Here is a 25893-nt window from a genome sequence, read left to right on the forward strand (position 1 = left end):
TCCTGGCTGGGAACTATCTGGAGTCTAATGCCTCGATGCTAATGCAATGGAGGAAAACAAAAGGTACACAGATACATATCACTACAAAAGTACTTATGAGAAACTAATTTTTGGAGGCAACTTTTTTGACTTTGCTCAACATGTGTATATAATAGATATGCATATGCACTGCAAGAACGTCAGAGGAATCTGTATAGGTAATTACACAAATAACGATTCAGATGGCACTTACTAATGTCTTTTTTAACTTCATTATTTTATAGCACTCTCATCCCAATGTAGGGTGCCAAAGTGCTTTACATCACGAGCACGCATTATACAGAGACCATACATCATATAAGTGTGTAAGTCAGCATACAGGAAATGTTACCCAAGACAATGAGGGCCACAAGGTGTAGGAGTTATATATCACTGATGCTTGTAGGCTTTGTATTTTAATACTGCATGGTCAGGAGAAACTAAAAGTAAAAATTTAAAATGTAATACAGCACTTAAGGTTGTCTTTACTAATAAGACTTTATTGCCCAAAGGAGCTCTATTTTAGCAGCCTTAGAAAAATAACGAACTGAGGAAAAAAATAACGTTCTACACCCATACCTTTCAAAGTGCATGTAGCTCCCTGGCAATGGTTCATAGCTCACTGTGCTATAGTAAAAGTACTGCAACTTTTGAACTGCAAGTAAGAAAAGCAGTAACCCACTTATCTATCGACATAAGCTACGAATCTGATCTGCGGGTGACACAAAGTGCTTTGCAGTAAGCACATTCACATTCTGTACTTCCTAATCTGTCAAAACAGTGAATAGAAAAAACACATATCTCTCCAGCAAATGCAGTAACCACCAGTTATCTATTATGATCATCCCCTGAAAATTGCTGGGATGAGGTCTCTGAAGCAGGCACCTTAATCCTGTAACATATTTTAAAATGCCAGAATAGATTTACTATCACATTTGTTCCTGTTGGCAATTATTTCATCGCTGCAGAGTCTTTAAAACATAAATGTATAGGTTGACTACCAGTCCAAAGCGCCCTGGAGGGTGGGGGACGGCAGGGTGTAGATTCACCATAGTGTACACGGGCTCACAACTCGAATGCGAGCAGCAGCAGTAATACATCATTGTCCAGCCAAATACTTTCATGAAAAAAGAGAAATATTTTATTTCTAATGCTTTAATAACACAAAGGAATAATACGACATTCATCAACAATTACACAGTCCTCCTTGAGGTCGGGGCTCCAGTGTTTCTTTGGCGAGTCCCGGTTTTCACTCCCTCCCTATATTAGTGATAGTGGTTATTCCCCCATTCAATATTTGTAACATCTACATGGCCCACCAGCAGTCCAAGTTTCAAGAGCCACACTGACTATAAATTTAAGTCCATTGAGTTCCAGAGCTAATTTAGCAACAAGTGCCCCTGGGGCTGACAGGCCTGAAACCAGTCTTATCCTCGCTAGCAGACGTTAAGGACCTGGAGTTTCAAAGTGCGCCCCGTCCAAGGGTCCTCACAGCAGCTGCAAATGAACGCTTGCAGCGGCTGCAACGGAGTTCAGGTGACTTGGCCACATGCAACCCAGAAGGCTACACTCAGCCGGTGCAAAGTCTCTCACTTGCTGTTGCGCTCTCAAAGCAACCAGAGGCTCTTTGAGGATCAGCCTGCGGGATAAATGTCCTGTTCCTCTCCCAGTGGGGGGTTGGTTGCAACGATTCTGCCTTGGGTGCCTCGTCTGGGTGATGTTGTACAGGTGCTCCAACATTGTTCTCACTTCTCCGTTAAGTGGTGGCTGATCGGGTCGAAGTTCTTGATGCTCCCAGTGACCCTCTGTTACATATGGGGGTCACAGTATTTCACAGCTGACAAGCTCCTGCACGATCAGCATGGTGAAATCTTAACAGCAGCCTCTCCTGACAGAGTGGTTCGCCATCTAAAATTACACAAGGCTATGGTCTATATCGCATGGCTGTCTTTTTCATGGCAGCCCCTCCTGGAATACAGGGTTGCCGACTCAACACAACCTACAGGCTCAGGGTCTGATCGGCGCAGCATGGCACACAGTTTAATTCACCTGCCCTTCTGGCATATGGGGGGGCGCCAACTCAGTCCTGCACACGTGCAATGATCCAATTGTTGCAGCAACCCTCACGCCTTGCACAGGGCGCCCACATGATAGGGCTCCCACTGGACCTTGCTCCATCCAACGATCTCCTCTTCCTCACAGGAAATATTGCACTTGGCAAGCAAGCAGGTGCCAGTGCTCTAGGCACCAAGACATATGGTTTAGGACTCCCTGGCTGATGTCCCATCACCCAGCATGGCGACAAGTAGGGCTTGACCCCAACTCCTGGTCACAGGCAGCAGTCTTACAGAGCTTCCCCTCCTCACACAGGCCGTTTGGCTGCTTGGCAGGTGATGACTTCTGGGGTCCTAAACACCCCTTCTTATAATCCATTTCCAGACAGTAAATGTGAACAAGGCTTTGAGACTATTTACGATTTATGTTGGTGTTCTGCTTAAGTGTTCACTCCTTTGCTCTCTGCAGCTTGAAAAGCAGTCTGTCATGGAAGAGTGTCTCCAACACTGGTAATTCCACAATACAGACCATGGGAGTGACCGAGTTCACATTTGGGCCTAAGCCACAGTATTATGCGCATCAAAAAGTTTAGCCCTGGGCCTCCTTCCCTACACTTTATGGTTCTCTTATCAGCCCCATCGCCTTCAAGAAATGTGCCCAGGACTTATCCTTGCAACCTCTCACTAAATAAAATAGCACCCTTTGAAGTGTACAGGGGAAGCCTGCCTCTCCCTTCTACAGTGCATGTCCCACCCCGCTATCAGGAATGCAGCAATACACAAATATGTGGGGGAGGAATATCTACCTCCTTTCAATGTTTTACAAGAGGCCTGGGCCTCTCAAAATGTTACCACTCTCAGGTACACAGACTCCCAGTCCACGGACACAGCCACATACACTCCACAGTACTATATCCTTAATGTATTGTACCACTCATAGGTACACATACATGCATTCACCATGAACCTACTGCCCAGCACTGCATTATACCTGTATTGTACCCATGCCAGGCGCACACAAACCCAGTGCAGATACACCACTTCAGAGCTGCGCAGCACTTCATAAACAAACTGAAGTAGGCCCAGGGTGAATTAAGCACAAAGCAGCAGAACTTTAAAAATGAATGAGCCTGTAGGCTTCCTACCGGAGGACGACGGCGGGACAACAGGTACAAGGCAGGCACTGACCAGAAAGACTGGTCATCCCTTTACCGCTTCCCTCCAGGAAGCCTTGGCTAATAACCCAAAGCGTATGCATGAGAAGGGAATCCCCCTCTCACATATAGAAAAACGCCTTAGTGAGTGTATCACATAGTCTGTACCACAACACTAAGTCTGTTTTATTTCACCACACCTTTTAAAAAACGGTCCTGAGGAAAGCCAGAATACTCTAAGGCACTGGCTGAAACATGTCAACCATCTGAAGGACGCAGGGGGCAGTAACTCGCCACCCTTACGCGTCCTGTAGCCTTACTTTTAACCGCTGGTGACGGCCCAGTTATTAAAATTTAATTTACCCTCGGGTACTGGGACCACCACCAAGCCGTTTTAAATCACAACTCACTCAACCTCACTCACTGCACTCTCAGCAATATACCAGCTCCGCTGTAATCAAGCGTCGTAGCACACCCGGGACATACTAGGTGTCACTGGGTGGGCCCGATGATGAAGCATGCCACCAACTAGGTTGGTGGGTGAGGGCTTCATGAATACACCAACAAGGTGCCCGTGACAGAACTAATTAGAGTACTGCAACACTTTGGTCAACTTAAGCTAGTCCTCTTTGATTAATCACAGGTTAAAAAGGACCTGGTCACTACTATTGATCACCACACAGTATGCTGCCACCACTGCACTTGTGCTGTTTCACTCCTAGTGAAGGCAGTATCCTTCCACTCCTCTGAGGGTAGCGCTTTGGGGGCGCCCATCCCGGTCCAACAATACCAAAATCCATGAGACAAGCATATGTCATGGCGCACACACATAATCTGTGTTTGCCTACGACAATAAAATTCAGCATTACAAATCCAGACTTCAGTAAAGCTGGACACAGGGGTGCATGTCCATTACCATGCAGAGGACTTTTCCGTCCTAACAGGAACTGTGGTAAAAGAGTGGTAAATGTACTGTAGAAATGCTAGTTGTGGGACAGGAGCGCCGGTAGTAGCACCATTGCACTTGCTGTGGTAAACGTGTAGTTGCAGCCGCTTGGATCAGGACCTGAGCAGACTGCCACGAACCCCACGACTAGGTGAGTTTAGATATTGCGGCTACAGGGACCGAGGAAAGTAAGACATTATATATGTGGAATGGCTTCCAATTTCCCCAACAGTCTGTAATTTGTGCTTTACAAATACCAGGTACTCTGGAAAACCCACAGTAACATATGCCCACTGGGGAATGTTCCCAACCCAGTGCCCGAGCCCCTTTGACAGTTCAAGGTTACCATCATGGCCTGTGACCGACTCCAATTTAACTCCACTGGCTGGTCATATGTTACGAGGGAGGAAGAAAAAGCAATGCAGTGAACGTGCTGGGAATGAAGCAAACGAGGGATAAAACATCACGAAGATGTGCAGAGGAGTAGCACACAGGTAAGAGAATTCAACACTAGCACGGCGGAGGAGGGGAGAAGTATAAGAGGGCGGCAGCTGGAAAACACATGCACACCTATAGAGTGCTTAAATACAAAGAAAAAACTAATGCCTGAAAATGAGCAGTGGAATGACAAAGTGATTTGTCCATGCTCCAGGGAAGGGACAAACAAGAAGAGGAACTAATGCCCACACAAGGTAACAATTAAGAGGCAAGCAAATAAGTGACAAAGCCAACCAATGCCAAGTAATTGGTGGTCTTAAGTCCATTGTAAATTTCCAATGGGTCTTTATGCCCACAGACAGCTTGCAACGTATGGTACACAAGTCCTAAAAATGGTATGCTGCCACCAATGTGCTACATATGTGAAACAGCAACAGGGTCGGTACTTCTTCTATCACTACAAAGGGATCGCTAGGTGTGAGCTTTAGGCCCCGTACCCGTTGCAAATCAAGGGCAGATGCTAGTTTGGGATTGAAGTTGGGACCGAAATATAAAAACTAGGATACCGGATACTTACAGTTGGGCACGCAGGGAATATGACTGAACACCATGAAGGAGAGCTTCTCATTCAAATATGCCCTCTAAGTTATATGTACAATATTGTGCTGTGACTAAAGTCCTTTCAGTTACGGACCAGTGTTAATAGCCAATTTAGTTCATAGTTTCCACCCCACGCCATCATCCTGAGCAAGCCTTGGACTACTTGACCTCGGAACCCTGAGGGTCAAGTGCTAACGGGCTGTACTTGGATCTTAGGTGTGGGTTCAATTGTAGAGTAAAGCAAAAAGGCACCAACTGTAAAAGTCTTTCACTGTTAAAATGTGTGCCTAGTATTCCCTGGTTGCCCACCCATGGAACTCCTGAAAAATCTCCCTCAAGCACCCCATACAACTTATGGTCTATATCTCCAACAAGCAAATCCAATAAGATTTGCCTTGGCAAGCGGGTGTGACAGGTCATTTTGTTTCTATACTTTTACTGCAAGCATATGATACAAAAAATAGTAAGAACAAAATAAGAAAACATTCCAAATATACGAGTCAGTCATATGCTTGCATTAAAAAAAAAAAAAATCAATTACATAAAAATCAAATAGAACTTTCACAGGACTGTACCAGTGCTTCCTACCAGGGAGGAGCACTTCTAATATGAATAGAAAACCTTTTTACTTAACATGCACATCACAGAGAAGTACTATTGTTATTGGCGATGGAAAGAAAAGGTAGTCTTAGCTCTGATGTGCACACTATAAACATACAAGTGCTAAAAAAATAATAAAGGTGGAAGAATGGAAAGAAAAAAAGCGTTGACAAAGTGAAGTATCATCCCATCAGCCTTTGCACTGCACTTAACTTTTTTTTTAGATTGATGTGCATGGCATTAGGCTAGATGCTGTCTACTCAAAGTACAAAGTACAAATGGATGAAATGGGGGACGCCACTAACCCATGCTTTGGTGAGTGGAAGCAAAATGTGATTGCTGGTCGAACAGACGAATAGATGGAAGAGCACTGACCCAAAATCATTTTGTGCATTTTTACTCATGATCTTCTTTTATTATTACATGAGTCTTGCAACCCAGCTGACACTATCTTCAGGACAAGCTTTAGAATTAAATCGTACACTTAACAGTACAGATGCAAGGGAACATCTCTGAGAGCTCAACCAACCATGGCTATGGACAGAAAAGCAAATAGTTGTTTGCCATATAAAAAGATACCTGAATATGTGAAGCCTGCACTGTAACAGAAGCAGCACATTGACCGGGTAAATTAGTGATCTGGGCCTTTCAGAAAGGCATAAGTGGCAAGTCCAAGTAAGAAAAGTGAATGATTTAGTTAACTTTCCACATGTAAACCTATCTATACCAACGTTAGATGGAAGGTTTCTAATCAATGAGAAACCCCTATAAGTGAAGCGGTTAGTGACATTTCACAAATACATTTTGTTCATTTATATTCAAATGGAAAACATTTTACCAGTGGTCCTCACTTCCGTTACCTTACACTGCTCCCCTGTTCCCACAACATCTGCACAGTCTAAACATTTGATTCAAGTTCAAAGGTGCAGTCAAGCTTGGAGAAAATGTTTGTAAAACGGACAAAGTTAATACTGTTCGAGCCTAACATCTTCAAAGACGTATCCAGTAGGAACATCCACTACAAGTCATGACTATGAAACAATTAGTACACTTAAGAGGCACTTCAGCATTTGTAATGGAGATTTCCACACACAAAATTATATCCATCCTAATGTTCGGTATTTAGAACTGGAATTGTTGCTCTTACTTTAATGTGTGTGCTAGTCTGAGTTCACACGTAAAATGTTTTGTGAGTGGGGTCCTTGACCTCTAGTAAATAATACTTAGTTAATGACACAAAAGGATGGGCGCTTTACAAAGGAAATATGGATCATGAGCAAGTCACCATTATTATGAACTGAATATGGGACTACGGGATTAACAAAAAAAAGAAAACATTGAACAGACAGAATGCTTCTAATATGTTAAAGGCTGGCAGCAAAGGTAGAAAGTTCAGATCCAATAACTAAGTACCACTATAAATGGAATGTTTTAAGAGCATCTTAAATGAGTGGGAGGATGTCATTGGTCCTTTCTATTTAAAAAGATAAATAATATGTATGGCCTTAATATACTCAACAGATATTATTCTGCCCGTAAAGATAATATAACTAAAACAAGTTTTTGCCCGGGAAATCTTTAGGCCAAAGTGGTCAGCCATTCAACCGTCAGTCATGTGACAGGCTCACAGTTTTTTTTTTAGATGGCCACAAGCAAAGAATCTGACGTTTTTAACCACAGCACACTTTACGCTCTTGGAAGAGTTCCTCTTTGACTCTGGAAACAAATGCCAACGAATTACACAAGACAGCTGAAATTCTTGTATTGTCGCTCTTGCAGTGAAAATATCTATGAAAAAAAAAAAGAAATGAGATCTACAACTGTTGACTCTTGAGCTAGGGTCCAGGCACTGGAATAACTACCTGGAAAAAGTATTAGCTTATTTTGTAACTTATTTAAAAAATATATATATACACGTGTTCCATGAGCACAATTCTGACGTCGTAATATTAATATCATATGAATCCATCAATTTCTCACAGCATAGCCAAAAGCCTGTGGGTATGAGTATTTCATGCTATGCTGAATATCTACAGAGGGTTCAGCTCTTGATAAAACGTCAACTATTTGGGATAACCAGTAATGTTAACACTTAACCGACTCAGACGTAGCTCTCAAGCTTCTTGGGGATAAACTGATGCACTGTAAAACCTGACTTGGAGCAATCAACTTGAACGAATAAAGTAAGACAAACCTGCCCTCAGCACTACTCCAAGTAAAACACGTTTCATGAAAAGAAAAACAGGAGTACGTTACGCACGGGTACTCTAGGGCAGAAAGTACCTACACTTACATCATTATATTTCAACCACTTATTGTAGCAGTTAGGTACAGGCAAAAAAATCCAACCTAACTAGCCCCCGATACACCACACACAGCATTGCAACACAACACCGTTTGCTTTAGCTCAAAATCTTCAGATATGCACAAACTCTCCAGGTATTTTCCGCGCACGCTGTTCCCTCCTCCAATGCATCCTTGGCACTTGGAACCTTCCCACCACCATCGCACAGACTGACTGGTACTGATTATCTCCGGGAGGGTGAAGCGGGACCGGCGAGTCGAGAGGTGGGAGCAAAAGAAGCGTGAGAAAGGTGTGCAGGAACGAGGATCGCTACTGTCACCAGGAGAATAGCTATCACTGCTTTCGCCGGTTTAAAGTTGCGTCACGCATGTAGGTACAGATGTATGTGTTTCATGTTGGGCGACCCCCACGAGCTCTGAAAAAGGGACAGCTTCGCATGCATGGTGATGGAGCGAGATAGAAAACAAAATTTTGTTTAAACTCGCAAAGTCACATTTCCATAACATGAATAAAATTATTAATGATTTGTGATATGTCGTGCTAATACAACCTAGATTAAACTTTACACGTGGGGGGACTAACATGTGTGCTCATAAACGTGCATAAATGTTGCATCTTTTTGTTCGTGCAAAATAATAAAATAATTTATTGTTTTCGTTTTTGTCATTACTAACTGCTGCATATTTAAAATAAGCATGTGCTTGTTTTGCTTATTCTTGTCTGTATGATGTCATTTCTACTATTCTAGGTGCATATGGGTCTCATAGAAAAACGGAGACTGGTAAATATAAACGCTGCTTTATTTGTTTGCAATGGCTAGGTAACATTTTGATTAATCGGGTGGGCTAATTATTTAGTAAACCATGGGGTGGATACAGAATATACTTTATTTCTTACATTAATACTTTTCTTGTGTTTGTTTTATACTAGAAATCATAAGTTGCCTGCTTTTGAGGCCTAACTATTTGAGCCGCACAAAAAGAGCTAATTCATATTTCTGCAGAAAGTCACGAGACGCCCATTCTGAATTAAAACGTTTATTGAAGCTGCATTCACAAGGCAAAAACTGATGAGCTGACATCATTCTGTCGGACATGGCCAAGGTCGAAAGTGAACTTTTTGTCAGTCCTTAACTTGGCATCCGCGGAAGTTGCTCTGAAAAGCTATGGAAGCTGCGAGGATGACTTAAAACAAAGTTGCAATCGCAGGAAGCCTCTGGCTTCACGTGGAAGAGACAATGGTCTTTGTAAGACATGATTTTGTGGAACTTTTTAAGAATCGGGTGACATGTCACTTGTCACTCTCAGCCAATGGGACGTCGAGTATTTCTGAAAACTTTCCTTTGCTAGTTTAGTTAGCGTAGAAAGGTATAAAAAGTCATGCCCTTAGGGTTGGGCTGGCTGCTGCTTTCTGACTTTCCGATGAGGGTGATGTGCTGCTGGACTTTGCGTGGAGCACGTAAGAATCCTCAAAGAACTTTACTTTAATTTCTGTCTATTTAGCTCAGTTAGGGAAATAGGTTTTAGAAATGCTAAACTTTATATAATTTCTTTAAATTTGATTAAATTGCTTAAATTGTATTTTTCCATATTTCTTACTATCATGCTTGCTTTAATGCTAATAAAATTTCATTTATAAACCTTACAACATATATACTATTATTTAGAAAATAAAATCTTACTTTTGACAAACAAGCTGGTCTTGGTTATTTAGAAGTATAGGTTACCTTTAGCTAGATCACGTCGCCTATGATGGTCGTTTAAATGGTTGGGTTTTATTCTAATGACAATATTCTTTCTGCAAATGTATAAATATGTTTATAGTTTGTAAATAATGTGTATATAGATTTATTTGACCACCTGATTCAGTAGGCCCAAAAATATATCAGGTTCATAAATGGGTCCATGTATAGTTTAGAATTTTGTTTATAGGTTATGAAATTGGGTAGCGTAGTTTATGATATATTTTCTATAGCCCGCTGGATCAATTATCTGGTAGCAGAAATTGATGGTTGCTAAGGGGTAACCAAGGTAACATGTTGGTTGCTAAGGATTACGTCATGGTATACAAATAGGATTAATGTTTTAACACTTGTTAAGTTCGTTTTTCGTGCCTATCTGTAAGCTATACCGGTATAGATTGTGTGGCGAGAAATTAGTCACGCAAGCCATCTGTTCGTTTGTAGTGATATCGCCGAGTATCACAAGAGGTATCGCCGTGTACCATAGTGTTGTCGCCGAGCAGCACAGTTTTAGGGCTAGGTCTGAATCTTGTATAGTGAGGATTTTCTAAGAAATCAAAGCAGCATGAGAATAGGGACAAAGCGCCTTCCATAAAACTCACTGTGATGAGAGTATTAGTTATATCCAAGCTTGAGTGAAGGGTAAAATTTAACGTCGGTGCATGATTATCTATAAACAGGTTAGAGTCCTGTACGGGTACATGTTTCATATCTATAAACAGGTGAGAGCCCTGTACGGATAACGTCGTTATTTTGCTAACGGTGCATGATTTCTATAAACAGGTGAGAGTCCTGTACGGATTTCGTGTGTGTTTGAATTTAGGGAATTTTCCGTGTAAAAGTGCGAGTTTGAATTGTATTTTATGTTCAAGTGGAACTCTTAGAACTTTCACTTCGCGGTGGGTTCAGAGCAAAGCGAGTTCATAATTATACTTGCTTGAAGGGTGGGGTAAGGTTACTCTACTGACAATTGAATATTATCCTTAGTGTGAATAGCGCCGTCTATTCCGAAGTGTGGATACTTGAATGTGTGTAAACTATCCTAATTAGTGAAACGAACAGATGTTGTCTTTATAAGTCATTGTTAAGAATTAATTTACACTGAAAAGTGTTCTTAAAATGGCGCTGTGAAAAGATTTTGTGAAGGAGGGGTAAGCGCCAGGAGTGAGAAGCGAGAAACCGCAGCTGCTGTGTACGTCACAGAGCCGCGCAGGGATTGGGTGACCTACGTCACAAGCTGTATTCTGATTGGCTCCTGAGTCTCTGACGGCCTGTGAGCTGATTGGTCCTTAGGAAAATCTCCAAAATTATTGGTCGAGCTGGAAACTGACGTAGCTCAACTGCCATTGGCTTGTTGGTGTGTTTCGCGCACGGATTGGTTGTTTTGCGGAACAATCCCGGAAATATTTTACGAACGATTTTGTGAATTGAATTTAACTTTTAAAAATGAGTTATCATTTTAAACATGTTGAGAAAAAGACAACATTATTTCAGAAATTTAAGAATTTATTTTCACCTGACAAGAAAATCGAAACGCGAGGTGGTAAACTACTTCATAAGTATAAAACACCTGCAGCATACATGGAAGGTGAATATGGATATCATACTGTCTTATGGTTCGACAGTTGGAAACGTTATACTAAAAACGATGGTGTTTTGACTTGGCCTGATGATGGTTCATTTAATGTAAGAGTTTTAAGAAACTTACGAGAGAAAATGAATGCTCTTGTTCCAAAACCGAGACCAACTCAATTTGAAGCTTTAGTTGAGTGGGAAGATGAGATGTATCAGTTACAAAGAGAAGCTAGTGGAATTAAAAGACCTTCTAAAAATCCATCATGGAAAAGAGAAACTCATGAAGATAGATTGCGAATGTGGAGACAGGGAAACATGAGTGAAGGATTGTATTTAATTCATGAAATGGTAATGGGTTCTCCTACAGGAAAATCTATGGAAAGTGAATCTGAGGATGCAATTATGGAAGAAATATATACAACTGCTAAAAATAAACAGCCTAATCAGCCTTTGAGACCTCCTAGATCATGGTCTACTCCGGTGGTTTCTACTGAAACTTCACCGAGTGCACCTCCAATTAGCGAAGCTCCTAAACTTTATCCAAATAATTGTGAAATCACTGAAACTCCTAGAAGACCAGAATTTGAGAATGCTCGAAATGAGGGTAGACATTTTTCAATGACTCCAAGAGCAAGGGAACCTCCAAAAGAATATACAAGAGAGACAAGAAATGTTGAGGATGATGATTATAATGAATACTTAAGGTCTAAAGAAGAATTAATTAAAAGAATGACAAAAGGCATGGAAGCTGTTACAGTTCCAGTAACAATAGGTCCTGTTCAGCCTGTATTTGAACAAAGAAATACAAACAAAACTGGATTAACTATTCCTTTAAATACAGAAATTCAAAAGCCTGCTGAAAAATTTTATTCAGATTTGACAGAATTAAACACTTCTAGATCGAGAATGCCTGATTTAACTTTCAATGAGGATTTATCTCCAAAAACACCAATGGGTGCTATGTCAGATGTAGGAAGTCCTGAAGTCAGGGTAACTACACCAAAGCTTGATGTGGCCAAATTAAAAGCAAATATAGAAGAATTAATAATTGGAACAATTGGCCCAGATAGTTTAAATTACTATCGGGATGATGAACTACTATTCATTTGTAAAAGTATTCAGTGGAAAACGAAAAATAAATATGATCAATTAGAGGATCTAGCTGCAGAACTTGAAATCGATGTGAGTAAACAAAAGAATTTTGCAAAACATTATAGATTAGATTTCTCAGAAAGCGACATTGAGAGTTTGAACTCAATGGGAAGAATAGTTCACATTAAAGATTTGATTGTCTATATCAAAAAGCTAGGAGAACTGAACAAATGGAGAGTTAAATGGACTAAAAGGAAGGAAGATGAAAGATTAGAAAGAATGTCAAAACAATTTCCAATGAGAGAAGTTGCAGGTGGAGGATATGTTCATGTCCCATGGTCGAGACAGGACATTCTGTTATTCACAAATGACTTTCCGAAATTAAGAGAGAAACCTGTTGAGTGGTACAGGCAAGTCGATAGATTTATCAAAGTGTCAAAAGTTCTGTGGATTGATTTGGATGGATTTTTTGACATTGTTGTTCCATCTGATCTTTGGACAGAATGTAAAATATCTATTAGTTGGCCAAAAACAGAACCTGAGCGAATCAAAGAAACAGGTGCCCCAAATCCACTTGTAATGGATTTTTATGAGAAAGTAATTGTTTGGATGAAAAACAAAATTCCACCCAAAGAAGTTGATTGGGTTAAAATAGAAAGAACAGAGCAGGAAACAAAAGAATCAGTTCATTCTTTTTATGAAAGGCTACTGTTAATCTTTAAACAATACAGTGGTTATGAAAAATTAGATGAGAAAGACATGAGTCATTTTATCTATAGATTTGTTTATGGACTAAAACCTGAAATTGGAGAAATGATCAGAACTAGTATTGTCGGATGGCAAGCACTATCTATAGATGATATTCTGAGAAAAGCAAAATATTGTAGCGATGAATTAGAAGTAAAACAGAAGAAGCTAAAGGAGAAAGCCATGTGGGCACAGGTAAAGGTAGCTGAGCAACAGATTGCCAGCATGGGAAATAAGAACACTAATTTTGTTCAAACTGGAAATACGAACCAGATACAAGGAAAGTTTAAAGGTAATAATTTCCAAAAGAAATTTAGCCCAAAGATAGAAGAGCTGAAACAAAGATTACCTTGTTTTAATTGTGGCAAAATTGGACATTGGAGGGACGAGTGTCCTCATCCTCCTAGAAACTTAAAGAATCCCTTATTGAATCCACAGATGCAGAATGGTGTTAACGTGCAGCAACAGCTACAGATGCAACAGGGGTTAAATGAATTTAATATTCAGCGACAATTACAACAACAGCAACAACAACAGGTGAATAATCGTCAAGACCAGTTGCCACAACCACCTTTTCCGAATTGTGGGGGAGTTCAAAAATATAATCCAAACGTGGGATTTCAGGGATGTGAACAGGTAATAAAACCACAAAAACAGCAAAAACAGCAAAGGGTTCAAATGCAAAATGCTTCACAACAATTTTTATTAACAGAAAGCCAAGACAGTGATTCTGATGATTATTGCTGACGGTGCCCGAGAGAGGAGGAAGAGTGTGTTGTTGGAGCCACTCTTGAGGTTGACCAGTCTGGTCCTTATATAAACGGGAAAGTTAATGATGTAGACATCACTTTTCTAGTGGACACTGGTGCTACCCGTTCTACTGTTAGATCAGTGGAAATTGAAAACCTACCTCTCTCTGGGGATACCATCCAAGTTGTCGGAGTAAGTAATCAGCAAATTAAAACAGACTTAACTGATCCAGTACCAGTTGAAATTGGAAATTACAGAGACAAACACAGATTTGTGGTTTGTAATAGTAGTCCAGTAAATCTATTAGGTAGGGACATCCTATGTAAAATGAATTGCAGAATATATTGTTCTCCTGAAGGAGTTGAATTACAAACAATGGAGGAAGATGGTTTGTACAGAATGACAATGATGATGATGGAAGCAGAAGAAACAAAATTGTTTCCTGCATTTGAAGAAAAAGATTTACCTGAAGAGCTAAAAGAAACAGTGAAATCTGAAATATGGGATTTTACTGGGAATGAGATGGGTCTGATGAAAAACGTAGATCCTGTTAAAATTGCATTGAAGCAGGGAATAGAATTTCCAAACACTCCACAATATAAAATGAAAACAGAGACAATTGAAGGTATTACACCTGTAATTGAAAAATTAATCAAGCAAGGTGTATTGAAAGAAATGAAGAGTAGCTCTTGTAATTCACCAATTATGGGAGTTAAAAAGGCTAACGGAACATTTAGGATCGTACAAGATTTGAGAAAGGTTAATCAAATTGTTATTCCATGTTGTCCTGTGGTTCCAAATCCAGCAGTAATTCTATTTCAGATTCCATATGATGCTGAATGGTACACAGTCATTGACCTTTGCAATGCATTCTTTACTGTTCCTCTACACCCAGACAGTTATGAAATCTTTGCTTTCAGATTCCAAGGTAAGACCCTTGGATGGACAAGAATCCCTCAGGGCTATACAGAAAGTCCTTCAATCTTTAACGAACTGTTAAAAAGATCATTAGAAGATTTAGACTTACCAGGTAGGTCTACGCTGGTGCAGTATATTGATGATTTGTTAATTGCTGCAAAGACAAGAGAAAATTGTGTAACAGACACAATAATTCTGTTAAATCGCCTTGCAGAAGAAGGACATAAAGTGTCCCCAGCAAAACTACAGTTTTGCAAACAAGAAGTAAAATATCTTGGTCACAGAATTGCAAAGGGAAAAAGACAAGTAACAATAGAGAGAATAAAAATGATTCAAGCAATGTTACCGCCAAGAACACAAAGACAGGTCAGAATGTTCCTAGGAATGGTAGGTTACTGTCGACAATGGATAAGTGGATTTTCAGTAATTGCGAAACCACTACAAAGACTGACCAAATCAGATGTAAAAGATCCAATTATTCTCAATGATGTTGAGATGGAATCTTTTGAGAACTTGAAAAAGAGCTTATGCCAAGCTCCTGCTTTGGGTATGCCAAATTATGAGAAAGATTTTGAATTGTATTGCAGTGAGAGAGAAGGATGTGCATTATCTGTGTTAATTCAGAGACATGGAAACCTAAAGAAACCTATTGCATATTTCTCTGCAGTTCTTGATCCAATTGCAAAAGCATTACCAGGTTGTTTAAAAGCAGTTGCAGCTACAAGTATCAGTCTTGAACAAAGTGAAGGAATCATTATGGGATTTCCTGTAAAAGTTTTTGTGCCTCATTCAGTTGAAATATTACTGACAAGAGGTAAGACTCAACATTTAACAAGTAGCAGATTGACAAAGTATGAGAAAATCATACTAGGAGCAGATAATGTTTCGATTTCAAGATGTTTGAATCTGAATCCTTCTACATTACTGCCTGATTCTGAAATTGTTGATGACATCGAGACAGAACATGAATGTTTAGATGTCATGGAATTCTGCACAAAACCAAGAAAAGACATCAAAGACAGACCTTTGCCTGAATCGGATTTTGTCTACTTTGTAGATGGCTCATGCTTAAGATCCGAAGGTGGTGTCTTGAAAGCTTCATACTCAGTTTGTACAGTCGAAGATGTTGAAGAGGCATCATGTCTTGAAGGAGTTCGTTCAGCACAAGTGGCTGAATTGATTGCTTTAATTCGTGCATGTGAAATATCAAAAGATATAAGAGTTACCATCATTACTGATAGTCAGTATGGGTACGGAGTTGTGCATGATTATGGACAACTCTGGTCACAGAGAGGATACATGACATCAACAGGGTCACCAATTAAAAATGCAGTTTTCATTAGAAGATTAATTGAAGCAATACAATTGCCAAAAGAAATTGCCATAGTTAAGTGTGCAGCACACACTAGAGGGACTGATTATATTTCCAAAGGAAATGCCTTCGCAGATGAAACAGCAAAGTACTGCGCAAGGAAAAATTATTCTTACAATCGGAATAGAAGTACAGAAACTGATTCAAATTCATTAATGCTAACAACTATTGTAGAAACATGGAATGAGATTAGAGATTTACAAAACGAAGCAGATGATGAAGAAAAAGACCAGTGGTTAAGATCAGATTGTAGACAACGTGATGAAGATGGAGTGTGGGTTTACAAAGATGGGAGAGTAGTTTTACCAAATTGCATGATTTCTGACATGGCCAGATTATATCATGGTCCTGCACATTTAGGAAGAGATTCTATGGTCAGACTGTTTAAAGAAACATGGTTCAATACCAAATTTAGAACCATTGCAGAATCTTTTTGTCAAAGGTGTTTGTCATGCCAACAAATGAATCCTAACAGAAAATCAGTGGTGGGGACAGGAATAATTGGTCGAGAGGGTGGTCCCTTTACCAGGTTACAAATAGATTTCATTGAAATGCCCTTACACAACTGTTTGAAATATGTACTTGTAATTGTATGCTTGTTCTCAAGGTGGGTAGAGGCTTTTCCTACAAGACATTGTGATTCAATTACAGTAGCAAAACTAATGCTCAGAGAAATCATCCCAAGGTACGGTTTTCCAGTCACTATTGAGAGTGATGGAGGAAGTCATTTTGATAACAAACTATTGAAGTTAATTTGCGAAGCTATGAGCATTGAGCAGAAAATACACTGTGCATACAGACCAGAGGCATCAGGTGTAGTTGAACAAATAAATGGAACTATCAAAAACAGAATTGGGAAAATGTGTCTAGAGACAGGAGTGAAGTGGACTGATGCTCTTCCACTTGTTTTGATGTCAATAAGAAGTACACCAGATAAAAAGACAGGTTTGAGTCCTCATGAAATTTTGATGGGAAGAGTTATGAGGCAAGCTTTTGTACCTGTAGGTAAACTGTTGAGCATAAATGACAGTGCGATTTTGGATTACTGTAAAAGGTTATCTGATATGGTAACTTCTGTGTCTAATCAGGTGGGAACTGAAGCACAATCAAATGACAAAGTTTTGACACATGATCTGAGACCTGGAGACTGGGTCAGAACGAAAGTACATCGGAGGAGGAATTGTCTATCTCCTAGATGGCAGAAACCTAGGCAGGTAATCTTGATCACTACTAATGCTGTAAAGTGCAGAGGATTGAAGCGTTGGATTCATCCAAGTCATACTATTCCAATACCAACTCCTGAGAATTCTGATGTTGAAAGTGATACCACAGATGACTCTGATTCTGAAGCAGAAGACAGAACAGAAGGTGAAGTAATTCCAGATTCTGAAGATCGACAAGAAAGTCGACATCTGGAAACTGTGCCAGTGAATGGAAATCTGACAAGAAAAGACTTAGAAATAATTGAAATAGATTCTGAAGGTGAAGAGAATCTGTTAAAAGGAAAGATAACTGAGGATTCGGTTGTCTATATTGAAGACAAAGAAGCTGAACCAAAAGAAGTTTCAGACCAGGAGAGTATCGAAAGGCAGAGAACAAGCTCTGAAGTAAGGAACAAAATTCCGAAATCTGGGAAGCTAAAGGTAATTGAGGAAGAGGAGGAGAACGAATTACCGAGTACCAGTGATGGAAGACAAAGTGAAGTTCCTGAAGGAGTGAAATTGCCATATAGAGAAGTTCCTGAGTCAATTGAAATTTCAGACTACGAAACTGAGGAAAGTGACGTGGAAGGTGAAAGTGAAAACAGAAAGAAAAGGACTTGGAAATCAGAATCGAATAATTCTGAACCAAAGAAAAAGTACGTGAGAAAAGCAGACTACTGGCCTGGTGGAAGATTGAGAGTCAGATTGATTAAAAAGCCAATAGAACAAGTTGAAGAAATCAGTAGTCAAAAGAGTCCTGGAAAAGAGGTTGGAGTTGGAAGGAAAATAGAAGTGATATCGAGAAAAGGGAAGAGAATAATTAGACCAAACCAAAAATACAAGTCTCCTGAGTGGACTTACTTAGTAATTCCACCTGTTATAGACATATATGATAGTAGTGAAGAAGAAAACGAAATCCAAGAAATTAGTGACAATGATTGAAGTACAAATTTATTAAATTGGCATAAGGCTGAAGAAATCCTGTTAGTTGACACAAGGTCGAAGAAAAACTGTCTAGTAGAAGAAAAACTTATGTATGACATAAGGTCGAAGAAATCTTGTTTAGGGTTATAAAAAGAAAAATATTTTAAAAGGGGGGTGTATATAAATTTTAAAATTTATTTTTATTTTTATTTTTATTTTTATTTTGAGGCTAAAACTAACCTAAAAATGCCTTACATTAAGGAGAGCACTTCAAAATGCTCTGTTTTTAAAAGATGCTGTAAGATGACTCTGGTGTGTCTGCTCATTTTAGTTCTGCTCTGGTTAGTACTAGCTGTGATTATACCTTTAGAAATGAATAGAGAATTACACAAAGTTAACTTAACAAGCAAAGCTCTAGTTAGCCAAACTAAACATAGTGCATCTGCTAAAGTAATTGATCATCAACCTAACATTCATCAAGATAAATCAATAGGTGATTTTTCAAGCAATACATTCACAAAGCTTTTGAGTGAATATGTAAAGGTAATGGATGCAAAGGATTGTTATGTATGCGTTAAGTTACCCGCTTCTGTTTCTGAGGGAGTAACATATAATATGCTTCCTCTCACTTATGCTGTTACATGTAGTGTATTAACTAGTTTATTTTATCAAACTGGTCGTTTAGAATATTACTATTCAAATTATGATGAGATTTTTGCTAATGTTAAAATTGATAATGCTTTAAATAAGCATAAGAAAGCTAAACAATTGAGAGAATATTTCCTTGTTACTAACGAACTCACTTATGAGTATGCTTACAAGAATAATCTAACATGTAAATTAAGTGCTGAAGGGAAGAAATTTCTGAATATGGTTGAGGAGAGAAGAGCAATTTATAAGAGAAATGAATTAGTCAAGCAGACTAAGTCATCATTCTGGCAAAAAGAGGATGAGAAACTAAATGGTAAAATGCTTGAAAATATTGCAATTCACATAGACAAACCTGTTAGTGGAAAGCTTTGCATTAGAAGAGATAACACACTTTTTGATAATTATTTTGTAGGTGCAAGCAACTGTGAAGATACTTATCAAATTATGGGAGGTTGGGGATTTAAAGGTGGAAAAGATCCTATCTTTCCTGGAATTTATTTTGTTTGTGGTGACAAAGCCTACTACAACCTTCCAGACCATTGGTATGGAACTTGTTATGTGGGAATTGTTTTTCCTAAAGTGTTTCATGTTGACAGAGATTCAGAAGGATTATTTAAAATCCATAATTATGTAAATAGAGCTAAAAGAGAAACTTTTACTGAAGTTCTGGGAGATATTTTTCAAGCTGTAATACCTTTTGTTGGTATAACCCTAAATGCAGGGAGAATCAGAAAATTGTCCACTATAGTTGATAGATTATCAACTGACACTGCTGATGGGTTTCAATTAGTGAATGTTGAAGTTATTGCAATTAGATCCATGGTAATTCAAGACCGTCTTGCTTTAGACATACTCCTAGCAAAAGAGGGAGGAGTCTGTGGCATTTTACATGTCCAACATTGCTGTACATATATACCGGATGAAAGTAAAAATATTGAAATGTATATTAAGAATATTACACAAATGCATTCTGAAATAATTCCTTTAGAAGAAGAAGATTTTACTGGGAAACTTTCAAATAGGTTTCAAGCAATTAAAAACTGGTTTCATAATATCGGAAGTTCAATTCTTGGCAAGATTCTGGCACCTTTGATTATAATTATATTCATTTTTATTTTGACTAAAGTAGGTTGTTTGTTGCATAAAAGAAAGAAGCATTTGAGAGAAAAGAAGAGAATTTATAAACTCAGAAAAGAAGAGGAAAGGGAGATTGAGTTGCAGGAGTTACATAGAGAGCGTCATGTTAATTGCAAGGATTATGCTGAAACAGACTTTTAGGTTTACTAATACAATGAATTTGAATCGATTTCTTATAAATTAAATTTACCAAATTTTTGAGTGCTGGTGTGGTGATTTGTTAATCACCAGATGAGGGAGTTGATGGAGCGAGATAGAAAACAAAATTTTGTTTAAACTCGCAAAGTCACATTTCCATAACATGAATAAAATTATTAATGATTTGTGATATGTCGTGCTAATACAACCTAGATTAAACTTTACACGTGGGGGGACTAACATGTGTGCTCATAAACGTGCATAAATGTTGCATCTTTTTGTTCGTGCAAAATAATAAAATAATTTATTGTTTTCGTTTTTGTCATTACTAACTGCTGCATATTTAAAATAAGCATGTGCTTGTTTTGCTTATTCTTGTCTGTATGATGTCATTTCTACTATTCTAGGTGCATATGGGTCTCATAGAAAAACGGAGACTGGTAAATATAAACGCTGCTTTATTTGTTTGCAATGGCTAGGTAACATTTTGATTAATCGGGTGGGCTAATTATTTAGTAAACCATGGGGTGGATACAGAATATACTTTATTTCTTACATTAATACTTTTCTTGTGTTTGTTTTATACTAGAAATCATAAGTTGCCTGCTTTTGAGGCCTAACTATTTGAGCCGCACAAAAAGAGCTAATTCATATTTCTGCAGAAAGTCACGAGACGCCCATTCTGAATTAAAACGTTTATTGAAGCTGCATTCACAAGGCAAAAACTGATGAGCTGACATCATTCTGTCGGACATGGCCAAGGTCGAAAGTGAACTTTTTGTCAGTCCTTAACTTGGCATCCGCGGAAGTTGCTCTGAAAAGCTATGGAAGCTGCGAGGATGACTTAAAACAAAGTTGCAATCGCAGGAAGCCTCTGGCTTCACGTGGAAGAGACAATGGTCTTTGTAAGACATGATTTTGTGGAACTTTTTAAGAATCGGGTGACATGTCACTTGTCACTCTCAGCCAATGGGACGTCGAGTATTTCTGAAAACTTTCCTTTGCTAGTTTAGTTAGCGTAGAAAGGTATAAAAAGTCATGCCCTTAGGGTTGGGCTGGCTGCTGCTTTCTGACTTTCCGATGAGGGTGATGTGCTGCTGGACTTTGCGTGGAGCACGTAAGAATCCTCAAAGAACTTTACTTTAATTTCTGTCTATTTAGCTCAGTTAGGGAAATAGGTTTTAGAAATGCTAAACTTTATATAATTTCTTTAAATTTGATTAAATTGCTTAAATTGTATTTTTCCATATTTCTTACTATCATGCTTGCTTTAATGCTAATAAAATTTCATTTATAAACCTTACAACATATATACTATTATTTAGAAAATAAAATCTTACTTTTGACAAACAAGCTGGTCTTGGTTATTTAGAAGTATAGGTTACCTTTAGCTAGATCACGTCGCCTATGATGGTCGTTTAAATGGTTGGGTTTTATTCTAATGACAATATTCTTTCTGCAAATGTATAAATATGTTTATAGTTTGTAAATAATGTGTATATAGATTTATTTGACCACCTGATTCAGTAGGCCCAAAAATATATCAGGTTCATAAATGGGTCCATGTATAGTTTAGAATTTTGTTTATAGGTTATGAAATTGGGTAGCGTAGTTTATGATATATTTTCTATAGCCCGCTGGATCAATGGCACTGTCAGTGCCCGCAAAATAGCAATAAACCTAACCTTTCAAGGTCGACAACCTGAACATGCCAATGCAAGGGGCGCACGCAGAAAATGTGGGCACGGAGAGAAGAGCTGAGCAGGGGGTGGTCCGGACTCTAAGGCGTGGGTGCGGCGAGTCTTTAGAAGTGCATGGGTTCCTGACCCACCCAGGGCACCCCTCGGTGCCATCTGTCAACTGCTGACAAGTGCTCGGCACACTGACAGGAACAGGCAGCCCGGCTCTGCGCAGCAGCTGTCAGCGCACCGCTGGCAGAGCCCCTCGCCCGGGGTCAGGCGTGGGCACCAGGGCTGGCCTGTAGGTGTTGGAGTGCTCACCTGGCGGCGGTGATGCGGGCCCCGAGGACGCCTCCCGCAGGTAGTCCTGGAAGTGCACCTCGCGCAGCCCCAGCCAGAGGCGGTTGGTGGTCCCGCGCAGCACGCGCCCGGTGAGGGTGCTCAGCTGCTCCATGCCAGGTGGGTAATGGGCGACAGTCGCCTCCGTCCACTGTGCAGAGGATCCCCCCAACCCCGCCCCTCATGGGAAAACTTTCCGAACCACAACTACTCCACCAACTTCACGGGGTCCCGCCCAGAAACACACCTTAAAGGGGACACGGCCTTTTACAAAACTTGCCAGCGCCGCGCCCGCTGCTCGGACTGTGCCATTTAGCCACCCCTCCTCGCATGCAGAGAGCCACTCTTATCACTTCGCTCCAGTTCCCCCTCCTTTCACATCGTTACATGTGTAAACCAAAATTATTTTTCTCGTTCTCCCCGTATCCCGTCCTATTCATTTTTTCACGGCCACCACCCCTTTTCCTGAGAGTTGGACCCGTCCTGTAGCTTCCCTCTAGGACCGGACAGCCCCGCCCCTACAGGGTCGGGCGGGGCTCGGAGTGGATCTTCCCCTTTGACGGGGATGACAGTTCCTAGCGCGCACTCAGCGTGCCACGAAGTCCCACCACGGAATGCGAAGCGTCACATTTAAGATGACCAAAAGCCCACGAAAGATGAGGCCTCTTTCAACTGTCAAAGTGTAACTTTTTTTGATTTTGCTACGATGATATTCTATCACATCGACCTTTTTGCTCGGAGTTAGAAAAGGCATGACTAAAAGTGGGAGTTTCTCAGGCATAAAACACATTTTTGATAGTTTTCGCTTTCACATACTTTGAGCCAGTGCTAACACACCTTAACAAGGACGAATGATGTGTAGACTGTTCCCCTATCACTGCTGTGATCATGAATGAGCTATTTTGTTGATAACCATTTTATATTGATTTTTAGAGATAACAACACAGTCAGTTGGTTCCACATATCTATGCAGTAGGCACAACATTAGTATACATACATTTTGATCCCTCATCCTGCCTAAGCTATTTCCACCACTTGCCCCAGGTCTTATAATGTTTCTGAAGGCATCCACGTGCTTCATAAATCAGGCGTTCTTGGCGGGCACACCAATCTACAACCCTCCTCCACTCTGCTGGCGCAGTGGCGTAATTCAGAATGATGCCCCTCCTGCAGAATATGATGGGGGGGCCCTGTGTCCAGGGTTGGATTGGGAATGAAAATCTGCCCGGGCACGCAAAAAAAAATTGGCCCACATTTGCATAATGCCATTCCTCAACTGACTGCTTCGGCGTAATCCTATTTAAAAACAAGCATTTACAATGCAACGGTCTCGGCATTGCAAAAGTTAGAGCTATTAGCATTGTACATGACATGATTAATTTAACACGTGAATGTCGAAACATTTTTAGGCAATGAGCTGTCCTTAGCCCCAGGTGTATGGTATGTGGGAGAATGCACTGAACTGCCCGCAACACATATCATTTGTTTGTTTTTGTATTTTGTTCCTCGTGTATCACTATTGGTCCTTTTGTGAAGCGCTCTGACACCTTCGGGTAAAGTCCGCGCTATATAAAATTGCATAAATAAATTCACGCGGTCTTTGGGAGGCACGGCGGCCTCATTAAGTGATTACTTGGGAGGGGGGGGTGTTATGAGGAGGTAATGTCCTGCATCCTATTAAAGGTCGCTAGGTTTATGGCATAACATATAGCGGTCGCAGATGCTTCGGGCACTTGCACAAAGCAGCGCAGCAAACTGAAAGCAGGAAAACTCGGTGTATCTTATCTTGACACCTTCGGGTAAAGTTTGCGCTATATAAAATCGCACAAATAAATTCACGCGGTCTTTGTACCCTGCCCCCCCCCCTATCCCCTGAAGCACGGTGCTGTGGCTGTAGGGCCCCGGGGCTGTGGCTAGTCCTGCACCGCTCCTCAGTGAGTCCAGCGCTTCAGCCCTAGCTGACCCACATAAGGGCAGTTTTGTGGCTGGCCTGCCCCGCTCCTCAGTGAGTCTGGCACGTGACCTCTAGCTGCCCCCGCCCCTTCCGAAGCGCGGTGCTGTAGGGCCCTGGGTCTGTGGCTCGCCCTGCCCCCTCTCTCATGGTCAGGCTCGCCTGTGCTCCGTGTTTTCTTGTTGATGCTGCATCTCCCGTCGCAGTCACTGCGGAGCTGCGCCGGCCTCAGGTGACAGACCGGTGCGACCGATAAGTGCCACCCGCGGTGCTCGGCTCTCTTCCTCGCCGCCTGCCTCCCCCAGTCTCCGCTCTCGCTGCCCGGAGTGCGGCGCCGTCTGCCCGGCTCTGCGCACTCACAGGGCAGAGCCCGTGACCCTCGGCAGCTGCTGTTGCTCTTCACTGGTAAAGCGCCAAGAGGCACGGTAGGTGTGAGAGGCACAGCGTGTGATATCAAGGAGAGGCAGGGCAGCAAAGTGGGACTGAGTGATGTGAAAAATGAGAGAGCAGAACCGAGTGAGTGAGAGCGGGGCTTTAAGTTGGGCCAGGTCCTGCCAGAGCTCAGACCCAGTAGTCATTAAAAAGTGACTTTATCACGGTCCTAAACTTTACGGATAAAACCACCGATCGACTTCTCAAGAAAGACTGTAAAAGTCTTCAAACCGTGTCAGCGACGCGGCACTGGATTTCATATCACGTTGATAATGTATTCCATCAGAGAATTTTTGTTTTTCGTACAGGGTGTGTTTTTGTAGCTGTGCCCGTAGCACATGGAGACAGCGCCTGGCCGCAGCGGGGGTGCGCAGACTAGCCAGCTTTGAAGTTTGCAGTGGAAAAGGCTGGCTGGCGCTGCTGAGCTCGGTATAAGGGAAGGGGGTTAGACGGGGATTAAAGATTTGGGATAAGGAGTCATTCTCTTTGCCGATCATAGAATATTTACCGCTTACCAGAAGGACGCAAGTGAGGACACGTCTTTTGCAAGTGGATTCGAGGTGAATCAGTCAGCTTGCCGATACCACTGCATCCACTGCCGGCAATGCTTCCGGGTCGCCGCAGGCAGCGCGGCGGCCCGCCCTGCGCGGGGAAGGGAGGCAGCTTTCGAGGAGGACAGCACCTGGCCGCGAGCGCGTTCTCGTGACCTTAACAAATCGCCGCGCGCGGCCAGTGCTGTCCTCCTGGAAAGCTGACACGCTAACTATAGGTCTTTGGCGAGAGCGAGCTTCGCTCGCTTTAGCCGAGACCTAAAAAGCAGGGGGTTTAAGTGATGCACATGTTAGTTTACACTGCTGAAGCACACCTGGAAACAAGTGAGGCCACTTATACTCGGGCCCCTGCCCCCGCTCAATATGTGCACACGTTAATGGACCGGCCAGCTAGACAAAGGGTGTGACACCTCTGGCTGTTGCTAAACAGGAGGTAATGAGCGCCCATCTGCCTGTAGAAAGGCCACTCAGACACCCACTGGGCCACTGGCTGTTCAAACAATAGAGACACCAACCAAATCGGCCCCCCAGACTGCTCAAAAAAGCAGCCCACAGCAGCAATTCGGATACCGGCCCCTC

General features: G+C 41.1%; 1 protein-coding gene across 5 annotated transcripts in view; it reads right to left on the reverse strand.

The window, feature by feature from the left end:
- Positions 1 to 25893, reverse strand: part of OXR1 (oxidation resistance 1) — a 1544927-nt gene that overhangs the window by 701620 nt on the left and 817414 nt on the right. The window contains exon 1 of one of the 5 annotated variants that reach the window (XM_078686890.1): positions 22363 to 22684. The exons of 3 other annotated variants lie outside the window; for them this stretch is intronic. In XM_078686890.1, the coding sequence (XP_078543016.1) occupies positions 22363 to 22495 (133 nt within the window). In that variant the 5' untranslated portion in view covers positions 22496 to 22684. Of the gene's footprint in view, positions 1 to 22362; positions 22685 to 25893 lie in introns of those variants that run through there. One more of the 5 variants, XM_078686889.1, reaches the window with a different exon arrangement.

Source organism: Lissotriton helveticus, chromosome 4_1, assembly GCF_964261635.1.
Source record: "Lissotriton helveticus chromosome 4_1, aLisHel1.1, whole genome shotgun sequence".
Taxonomy (NCBI): domain Eukaryota; kingdom Metazoa; phylum Chordata; class Amphibia; order Caudata; family Salamandridae; genus Lissotriton; species Lissotriton helveticus.